General features: G+C 61.5%; 1 protein-coding gene across 1 annotated transcript in view; it reads right to left on the bottom strand.

Annotated features, from left to right (window-relative positions):
- CNGA4 (cyclic nucleotide gated channel subunit alpha 4) overlaps positions 1-10,192 on the bottom strand; it is a 14,330-nt gene extending 4,138 nt beyond the window's left edge. The window contains exons 1-2 of the mRNA XM_075069141.1: positions 10,066-10,192; positions 7,187-8,182 (exon numbers count right to left, since the gene is read on the bottom strand). Of these exons, the coding sequence (XP_074925242.1) occupies positions 7,187-8,182; positions 10,066-10,192 (1,123 nt within the window). The remainder of the gene's footprint in view (positions 1-7,186; positions 8,183-10,065) is intronic.
- Positions 10,193-10,297: the final 105 nt, after the last annotated feature.

Here is a 10,297-nt window from a genome sequence, read left to right as displayed (position 1 = left end):
CAGGAGCCTGAGACTGACCAGTCTCCGGGGACAATGTGTGAGAGGCCAATGCTCAGGTCAGCCTGATTACAGGGCGGGCAGGCTAATCAAAGGAGTAGGAGGCCAGGCGGTCCCGTCCTCCATGTGATGGCTGGAATTGTCTAGTCGATGGTAGTGGGTGAGCTTAAGGAGAGATCAGGGGCCAGCTTGAGTGCTAGAGCAGAGCTGCAGCCAAGCCAGAGCACTCAGTCCAGAGAGAGCAGACTGGCCTGGAGGGGGAAGCTGCAGCACCAGAGCAGAGGCGGCAGACAGCTGCCAGGAGCAGGTGAGAGCAGAGTCAGAACAGCTGCGAGAGCAGACCTAGCCCTGGAGCAGAGGCTGGAGCAGAGGAGGCCAGAGAAGCAGGCCCAGGGAGCTGAAGCAGCAGCAGCAGCAGAACAGCCGTAGCTGAAAGCAGAGGAGTGGAGCTGGAGCTGGACTGGAGCGTCCGAGAGCTGACGTGCGCGTGGCAGCTGAGAGAGAGCAAGGGGACCATGAACGCAGTGGAGCCCAGCACAAGGGAGAACATCTCAGCCAAGAGGCCTGCAGGCCAGACTTGAGGAGGAGGGAATAACCCTAGACAACAGAGCGGGGCGTGACACTGGGGATGCCAGAAGGGTCCTGCCACCCGCAGCCTGAAGGGTGTGTGGGCCACCGCCAGAGGCAAGTGTCCAACCCACAGAGTCCCTGCAGCACGCCGAGGGCCCTGAGCAGCAGGCCTGGGACCTACAAGGAACAGACTCTGAAATGTTTCAAGGCCAAGTTCCCGAGACTGTTTGTGATGGTCCTGCCACAGAGCCGGAGGTGACATGTTTTACTTTAACCGTTTCATTTTATCGCTTCTTCTCTTTTTTTTAAATGAATTGTTAATTAAACAACTGATGTATTTGGCTTGAAATTGTGTATGCGGATCAAGATGGTATCATGAGACGTGAGCAGTGCATAGAGAGAATATCCCGAGTGGGACACGCTAGCCCATATCCTCGGTGAGCCACAAGCAGCGTATGGAGGCTTGAAGCCTCCAAGGAATCTTGGGCCCTGCTTGTTTAGCGGTTACCAGAGGAAACTCTGCCAGAACCAGGAAGAGCTGGAAGGGAAGTCCTCAAGAGGCAGGGAGACCTCTGGGATAAAGAAAGATGGAGTGAGGACTCAGATCTTTTCCCCGAGCCCACTTCACCGGGTAGATGTAGAAGCAGGAAAGTTCCCCACAATAGTTAGGCCATTCCCTGGCTATACAATCAGAGGCAGCTGGTGGCACCCAGAATTTATCACGCCAGTGATGGGCCAGGCCCATCATCCCCCTCCCAGGCCACCAGGAATCCAGCGCAGCAGGACCAATGCCCCTCCTGCGAGCCCGGGCTTTTTAGGGGGCTTGTGGGGCCTTTTCTCACAAGAAAGAGCCTACACCGTGAGTATCCGATCCCTGGATTTTACTGCCTGCGGTACCAACCGGCTATGCCACGCTGTGGCATGTGCGCGCGACAGCCCATCCGCCCCTGCCAGTGTGGCGTCGGGTGCGGGATGGCCCCCAGCCCCCACCCTTGCGGGCTCTGGGCGTGGGACGCGCGACATGTGCCAGCCAGCTGGAGCCCTCACCTCCTGTACCTCAACCCACCTCCTCCAGCCCGTGAAAGGTGAGTGACTGTGGGGAGGGGGATGGAGTAACAGGGGTGGGGCCCTCAGGGAAGGGTCGGGCAGAGTGGTGTCGGCTTTTGTGCCATAGAAAGCTGATGACCCTAAACAGTCCTGTTAGATTGGTCAGAACTGGATCCCAGAAGCCGATCTTATTTTGCCCAGGGTCAGGCTGCAAGGGAGCTATGGCTTAGGCCTGGGAGGGGGTGTCCCAGGGGAATCTGCTGCCCAGCTGCTGAGGATGAGAGGGGTGTCCTGGAGCAGGGTCTCAACCTTTTCCTTCATGCGCCCCCCCCTACCCGTGCTGTAAGTACGCCTACGGCCAAGCAACCTGTTTGGCTGGTGTTGGGGGCAAGCTGGGCTGCCTAGGGCCCCACACCACAGGGGCCGCGTCAAGCTCCATTACTCAGGTCGCGTTCGATCGCGGCGGGTGGGGCTGGGCTGCAGTTCCTGCATGGCGGACTTGGGGTGTGCTTGCCTGGACTTCAGCAAGTCCAAATGCCCAGACCTGCTCGCAGCCCCCCGGGCGGCCCCTGGATGAGATCCCACTGCCTACAAGGCTGCTGCCTGTGCGCAATCTAACCCTTCCCTGTGCGACAACGGGAGGGGGGGTACATTATTTGGATATAAACTGCGATCATATAGAACAATGGTTGCAACCAAGGTCTGTCAGTGCACCAAATCCTATGTAAAGGGGGTCAGATAAGGTTTCTAAGACCAGGTTACGGGTTACTGGTTAGGTTATTTGCTGTTCTGTGTGTGCTGTATATTTCTGTAGTTAAGTTTATGAATATTGGCTGTGTTTACTGTCTGTGTTATCCAAATTGGTGCTGCAGTTCTGGGAAACACCCGAACAAGTTGGTTGTTAGCTCTGCTTAGCCTGCTGTGACTGGCCCATTAAGGGACCATCAGCTACACAATTAACCCGTATGGAGTGGGCAGATACACCTTGTGACTCAGGCAGGGTGTGGCCAGAAACTGGCCCATTGTGCTGACAGACTCCATTTGCGTAACTTTCCACAGATAGGCGACAGAGGAGTGTCCCTTACACTGGAAACGTTATAGTACGCGAAGGCCTCATCTCCATTTGTCTTCAGATCTGCTTCTTACCTCTGGAAGGACTTGTGCTACAATCTGAGCTTCTGCACAAAGGACTGATGACCAGTCCCAGCGAGGGATGTTCTCCAGAGATGGACTTAACCTGCAGTTTTAATTGCCATCGACTGCTACAAGCCCTGACCTAAGACTTTCCATTACTGACGGTATTGATTCAGTTAACAATTTCTAGCTCTACCTTCTTTTTCCTTTTATGAATAACACCTTTAAAGTTTATTCTAGGATTGGCACAGTGTGATTTGTGGGTAAGATCTGATGTGTATAAGACATCGTCTTTCACAGACGCGGAGCGAAAGATCATGCCTTGTCGACGTTCGATCCCGTTCGAGAACAGGACCCCGGCGTTCCGCGAAGCCGAGCCGTAAACTCGAAAAATTGCCCCTCTTACTGGAACCGCGGCAAAGGGCTTACAAAGTTTACCACCGGATGCCTGATCGTCGGGGCGGCTAGGCCGCCTGGGACCCCTTGTACCGAAGTGTACTTTAGGCTGTAGGTGACTCAACGGTTGTCGTTACAAGTGGGACGTGCTCATGAGACGATGGCGCCTTGTGAGTCGCTCACCCCGCTCGCTCCGGACTACTATCCGGTGGTCCAGGGACGAGCTAACCGGTCCGAACACATCACGGCTCTCCCGCGCTCAGTACTCAGGAGTTGTAGCCCTGATGGTCCACGCGCCCACGGGGCCGGGAGGGGAAAACCCTTACAACCCCCCTACTAAACTGCATGCCTGAGTCGCTGAACCCACCGATCTGGAATTCCACCTCTGACAGGTCACCCTGTCCCATTACCGCCTGCTTGCTCTAATCATGACTATGTCTGTACCCATTAGTGAGCGATGTACCTCACCTGCTCCCCTACTATACTTTACCCCACCCACCTACACCCCGCATGGGGACATTACAGAACTGTATGTACATTATGCTATTCCATAACCAAATACCAGCGTCCCCCCCCATACTCTGTGTGTTGCCCCCGATGACTAATGACTGACATGCAAACTCTGCTGTTCATCTTTATCTTAATAATTCTTCTAATTAAACATATTGACTGGGTCTGGGGCTTTTGTCCTTGAATGGATCGAGAGAGAGAACACTTTCTTTTACTGGGGTGTTGGTTTTGCATTAACCATTCATCCCAGGACGTGCGGGACTGGATGGTGATTACTGGGAGACTGAGTGGCTAAGGAAATTGCTTGTTGTGACTTGGCGGTTAGCCGTGGTGTAAACCGAAGTTCCTTTTTGTCTGTCTCTGTTTGTTTTGCCTTACGAGTGGAAAAACCCAGCTGGCTGTGACTGCCCTGTTTGAGCATTGTCCTGATTTGCACTCTCAGTTGGTCCGCCAGAACCAATCGTTCACGGGTGTCTTTGGTTTTGTCACGGCTTTGCACATTGGCTGGAGTGAGACTCAGTGTCCAGGTTGTTACTGGATTTAACGCAGTGAGGGCGAGAGGGAGTTTGTTGGAACAGGACTGGAGAGGGATCGGGACCGGGCTGATTGGCCTGGAGGATGGAGACCCTGGTGACCCGGAGACCAGCTCAGGAGTTCACAGCCGGCGTCTGGCCAGTGGAGGACATGGGCTTCGGGGAGAGGACCCAGTGACCTGACCAGCCAAAGGGGCCAGAGGAGAGCTGAAGGAGAGGAAACCCAGAGACCTTTGTTTACCCAGAGAGAAGCCAATGGACAGAGGGGCTTGGAGGCCGGGGATATCGGGGGCCGCTGTGCAAGCAGGGGCTTTTGGGCTGGAGAGGAGCAGCAGGCCACCTGGCTTGCGGTGCTGGATGTGTGGCTGAGGGAGGCCAGATGGGGGCGAGAGTTCCTGTGTGGGAGTCACGCTCAATAACCCTCTGTGTTACGCTGGCTCGAGGATCGCTCCAGCTAGACAACAGGGCTGGGGGAGCATCAACCCCTTCAGGGGTGAGGAGGCCTGGGGGCCCGAGCGAGGGGACTCCCGTGAGGGGCCCACAGCGAGAGCAACGGCTAAGGCTAAGATAGTGCGGCTCTTGGAGGTGGGGGCTGGAGCCCCGAAGGAAGGGCTGTCGCAGCGAAGGGGCTCCCACGACCACATGGGCAAGAGTGGGCAGAAGTGAGGTCTGTAACATCCTTCCCCCTCAGCAGCCCGCCTGCTCTGCACTTGGACTCGCCGGCTCTGCTGGAAGGGCGCCGAGGGCCGAAGTCATCCTCCTCCCTCACTTGGCCCCGGCGCGCAGCCCCCCTGGTCCGCCCGCTGGCGCACCAGCCCAGCGTCTGCCACTCGAGGTGCTCGTATGCGCCGGCAGCTTGGCGCATGGACTCCAGCTCGGCCAGCATGTCACGGGCGAACTTGGTCTGAGGGTCCAGCGCGGTCCTCCAGGCCCCGTGCGCGCTCAGCCTTTCTCCTGGCGTCGGTCTCCTCCGCCTCGGCGTTTCACTCGCTTGTCCATTCCAGCAGGATTCGGCCCTTGGCTCCGCGCGGGCCTTGGCACTAGGAAACTCCCCAGCACCTCTGCAGGGTCCTCCTTTGGAGAGGCAGAACAGTCGAGTAGCCGATGCTCCGGAATGTTGGCCGTGCGCGGTTCACCGACTTGTTCCATGGGAGACAGGACCGGCTGGCCCAAGACCCACTTTCCAGGGTGCAGCCAGGCAAGCCACCCAACATCTGGCTAGCCTGGCCCTTGGTAGCCCCCCAAATCCTGGAATTGCCCAGCAGGTCAAAGAGTGAGAGGTACTGGCAGAAGCTGGTCAGGCTGCGATACATGGGGCTGTGCGGTCAGGGCAGCTGCCAGAGCTGGGGGGAAGCCCACCCCACACATTCAGAAGGGAACAATGGTGGGCCAAGGGCCAGACGCAGAGCTGTGGGGAGCAGGTGGGCTGCAGTCAGGAACAGCGCAGGGGGCGCGGGAAGGAGCATGGGCAGGAGACAGATCCTGCAGGCAGGCAGGACAGAGAGCCTGCGGGACGGAGCAGGCCTGCAGCAAGCAGGGGCAGCGATGGAGCTGCAGGGCAGGCGCGGAGCAGGGCTGCAAGGGGGGTGGGGCTGGGAGCAGGGCGTTGGAGCGGGGGGGCTGGGAGCAGGAGCTTCGGTGGGATCAGGGAGCTGTGGGGCGCAGCACGGGTGGAGGCGGAGGCAGGGCAGGAAGCTGCTGGGCAGGCCGTGAGCAGGGGGCTTCAGGGTGGGTGGCTGGGAAACCGCGGCGGGGGCAGAGAGCTCGATGGGAGTGGGAGAGGGCCAGCAGGGTGGGCGAAGCAGGGCCGATGCGGGGTGGGGGGGCACGGCGGCGGACAGGGCTGCGGGGCTGGCTGGGACCAGCGGGGCAGCGCAGCGGGGCCGTGGGTGGAGCGGGCCGTTGAGTGGCTGAAGCCTGTGCGGCAGTGCGGGAGCTGTCGGGGCGAAGGGCCGTGGGGTGGGAGCAGCGGGATGGAGGCGAGGGCCTGTGGGGTGAGCGGGGACTTGCAGGGTGGGAGGAGCAGCAGGCGAGGGCAGAGCTGCAGGGTGGAGATCAGGGCCTGTGTGTGGGCAGAGCAGCGGTGGGTCAGGGAGCATGTGGGGGTGAAGGTGGCGGAGCAGCGGGTGGGCAGGAGCTGCAAGGCGGAACAGAGGTAGCGGGGCAGCTGGAAGGTGGGGAAGGCAGGGAGCTGTGGGGCGGAGCCAGGGCCTGGGGCGGGCGGGAGCACACGGGTGGGGAGGTCTTGCGGGGCGGGGAGCGCGGGAGCGGGAGCATAGGGGCGGGGGCAGGGGCTGCGTGGCAGAAGCAGGGCAGCAGGAAGCAGCGCGGGTTGGGTCAGGGAGCTGTGGAGTGGAGCGGGCTGCTGGGCGAGAGCAGGCTGCGGGTGGCGGAGCAGGGGGCAGGGCAGGGACGCGGGTGTTGAGCGGCAGTGGGATGCTGGAAGCATGGCGGGTCAGGGAGCTGTCGGGTGTGAGCGCAGGCTATCCGCGGGCGGGTGAGCCAGCGGTGGGGCAGAGGCTGTGCGGGCAGGCGCAGGGCTGCGGGCGGGCGGGAGCAGCGGGCAGGCATGGGCTGCGAGTGGGGCAGGGCTGGGGGCGGCGAGAGAGCGGGGGCGGGTGGTGCTGCCGGTGCGGGACAGGCGGCTGAGTCAGGGAGGCTGTGGGCGGGGAGCAGCCTGCGGCTGGCGGGCGCAGGGGGCTGCGAGTGGGAGCAGGGTCGGGGGGCCGGAGCGCAGCGGGTCAGGGAAGCTGTGGAAAGCGGCGGGAGTAGGGAGCTGTGGGTGGGGCAGGAGCTCGTGGCACGGCGCGGGTGGCGGGAGCACGCGGGGCAGGGCTGTGGGGCGGAGCTGCTGCGGGCTGGCGGCAGCAGCGGGGGCAGGGGGCTGCGGGGCGGGAGCACGGGCTTGGGGCTGGGGGGAGAGCACCGGGCGGGGGCAGGGAGCTGCGGGGAGGGAGCAGGGCCTGCGGGGCGGGCGGGAGCCGGCAGCCGGGCGTTACCCTTGATGTTGATGATGCTGATTTCGCCGAAGTAGAGCCCCTCGCCCAGCACGGCGAAGCGCGTGCGCCCGTCGTCGCCCACCACGGCCAGCTGCCCCTCGCGGATGAAGTACATCTCCCGCCCGATGTCGCCCTTCCTGCACACGTACTCGCCCGGGCTGTAGACCTGGGGCCGCAGCTTGAGCACCAGCTCCTCCAGCAGGCCCCGCTCGCAGGTCTGGAAGAGCTGCACCTTGCGCAGCGTGGCCAGGTGCACGCTCACCGCCACCTCGGCCCGCAGCCGCTCGGGCAGGTGCTGCAGGACCTGCTGCTCGTTGGTTACCTTCTTGTTGAGCTGCAGGTGCTGGTGCCAGCGGGCCACACGGGTCTCCAGGCGCCGGCCCACGCGCTGCAGCCGCAGGTAGCCCTTCAGCCGCTCGGCGTCGGGGTAGAAGGCGGCCTCGGCCGTGCTCATGCTGGAGATGACGGAGCTCATGCTGCCCATGATGGTGGCGAAGCCCATGACGGCCAGCAGGAAGCCGGCCACCATGAAGAGGAACTCCTCCTGGCGCTGGGGCGGGGGCGTGTCGCCCACGGTGGTGAGCACCAGCGTGGAGAAGTAGAAGCTGTACAGGTACTGGCGCAGAGGGCGGGCGAAGCCGGGCCGGCTGTGGTTGGGGTACACCCAGGCGTCCGCCCCGTAGCCGATGGCGCCCGAGAGCGCGTAGTAGATGCAGGCATTCCAGTGGATGGTGACGAAGACGTAGAGCATGAGCTTGGCGATGCGGAAGGCGTGGGGGTAGGCTGTGCGCGTCTCCCGCCGGTCGAAGGCCTCGAAGAGGCGCGGCGTGCGCAGGAACCGGTTGGCCCGCACAGCCGGCACGTGGAGCCCCAGCCGCAGGTACAGCAGGTCAGTGGGCAGCACCGAGGCCACATCCCATGGCACGTGTGCGGAGCGCAGGTAGCGCTGGGAGATCTGGGCCCGGTCCCGCACCAGGATCCCCTGCTCCAGGAACCCTGCAGAGGGAGGGCAGACGGGGCGGGGGGCTGAGCAGAGGGCCCCACAGCTCTTTGCACGCACGCCAGGGCCAGGACTCCGGGGGGGACCCCCAAGGCTGGGATTCCTGGCACTCCTGGCGGTCAGTGTTTGCATCCCAGGCCCTTGGCACCAGCTCTAGCCTTGGCGCTGGTTCCTCCCGGGCACATTGCAGCCCAGGGTGCCGGGCGTCCAGCATCCTGCATGCCGAGAGTGAAAGTGTGGCCTGTGTAGACTACAAGTCCCAGCATGCACCACTCTGTGCTCAGCCAGAGCACTGGGGTCTGGGTGTAGCGGTGCCTGCTGGGAACTGCAGTCCCCATGGGAAAGAGAGTAAGGTGATCGGCCATGGGTGCTGATTCCTGGAGGCCTGGGAAAAGCTGCCAGCACTTCTCCCTGCCCAGCCAGGCCGAGTCCCCAGGGTCGCCCTCAGAGTCACTGCCCAGCCAGAGACCCCCAGCCCCCATGTGTGATGAAGTGGGATTGTTCTTGATGTTTTCTCTGAGTGCTGTGTGGGTGCCTCAGTTTCCCCTATGTATTTCTGAGGTATCTAGGTGGTGGGATAAGGGGGTGTGATCGATGCAGAGCCCTAGGGGACCAGTGTGATGGTGTCTGCACAGAGAATAGCCGACACCTTGTTTGCTGGCAACTGCTGATCTGGGCCCCTCCCCTGCAAAGGTGCCAGCTGAATGTGCTGGAGAACAAAGAGATCAGGTGACAAAGGCCAGAGGTGGGGCTGGGGAGTCTCAGCTGGAGCTGGCTGGAGAGATGGAAGGCCCAGAACCTGAGTCTCGTCTCCCTGCTCCTAAAGAGGGACCTGACTGAGGGGTCCTGGTTTCTGTACCTACAAGCTCTGGTTTGGACTGTGTTCCTGTCGTCTAATGGCTGGAAGTTAGCTAATGTAACGCTAATATTTAAAAAGGGCTCTAGAGGTGATCCCGGCAATTACAGACTGGTAAGTCTAATGTCGGTACCGGGCAAATTAGTCGAAACAATAGTTAAGAATAAAATTGTCAGTTCTTTGAAGGGGTCAACAAACATGTGGACAAGGGGGATCCAGTGGACATAGTGTACTTGGATTTCCAGAAAGCCTTTGACAAAGTCCCTCAACAAAGGTTCTTACTTAAATTAAGCTGTCATGGGATAAAAGGGAAGGTCCTTTCATGGATTGAGAACTGGTTAAAAGACAGGGAACAAAGGGTAGGAATTAATGGTAAATTCTCAGAATGGAGAGGGGTAACTAGTGGTGTTCCCCAAGGGTCAGTCCTAGGACCAATCCTATTCAATTTATTCATAAATGATCTGGAGAAAGGGGTCTCGCCCCTACCACGCGCTCCGAGCGGGAGCTCATAACCCCCGCTCCCCCTTTACACGCGCTCCCGAGCGGGGGAGGAGCTCACGGGCCCGCTCCCTTACCACGCCGGCTCCGAGCGGGAGCTCACAACCCCGCTCCTTACCACGCGGCTCGAGCGGGGAGGAGCTCAGAGCCCCTGCCCCTTACCATGCCGCTGCCGAGCGGGGGAGCTCATAACCCCGCTCCCTACCACGGCGGCTCCCGAGCGGGAGCTCATAACCCCGCTCCCTTACACGCGCGCTCCGAGCGGGGAGCTCATAACCCCGCTCCCCTTACCACGCGGGCTCTCGAGCGGGGAGGAGCTCGGCTCCGCTCGCTTACTCTACGCGGACTCTCGATGCGGGGAGGACTCAGCCCTCGCCTCACCTTACCACACGTGCGGCTCCGAGCGCGGGAGCTCATTGACCCACCCTCCCTTAACCACGCGGCTCCGAGCGGGGAAGGAGCTCAAGGCCCGGCTCCCTTACCACGCGGCTCCGAGCGGGGAGGAGCTCAGGCCCGCTCCCTTACCACTGCGGTCTCCGAGCGGGAGGAGCTCAGGCCTCCGCTCCCTTACCACGCGGCCCGAGCGGGAGGAGCTCAGGCCCCGCTCCCTTACCACGGGCTTCCGACCGGGGAGCTCAGGCCCCGCTCCCATTACACGGTCTCCGAGCGGGAGAGCTCATACCCCGCCCCTTACCACGCGGCTCCGAGCGGGGAGGAGCTCAGGCCCGCTCCCTTACCGACCGGCTCCGAGCGGGGA

Source organism: Chelonoidis abingdonii, chromosome 1 (assembly GCF_003597395.2).
Source record: "Chelonoidis abingdonii isolate Lonesome George chromosome 1, CheloAbing_2.0, whole genome shotgun sequence".
NCBI classification, from domain to species: domain Eukaryota; kingdom Metazoa; phylum Chordata; order Testudines; family Testudinidae; genus Chelonoidis; species Chelonoidis abingdonii.
The sequence above is the reverse complement of the archived record's forward strand: the minus strand, read 5'-3'. Positions and strand labels throughout refer to the sequence as shown.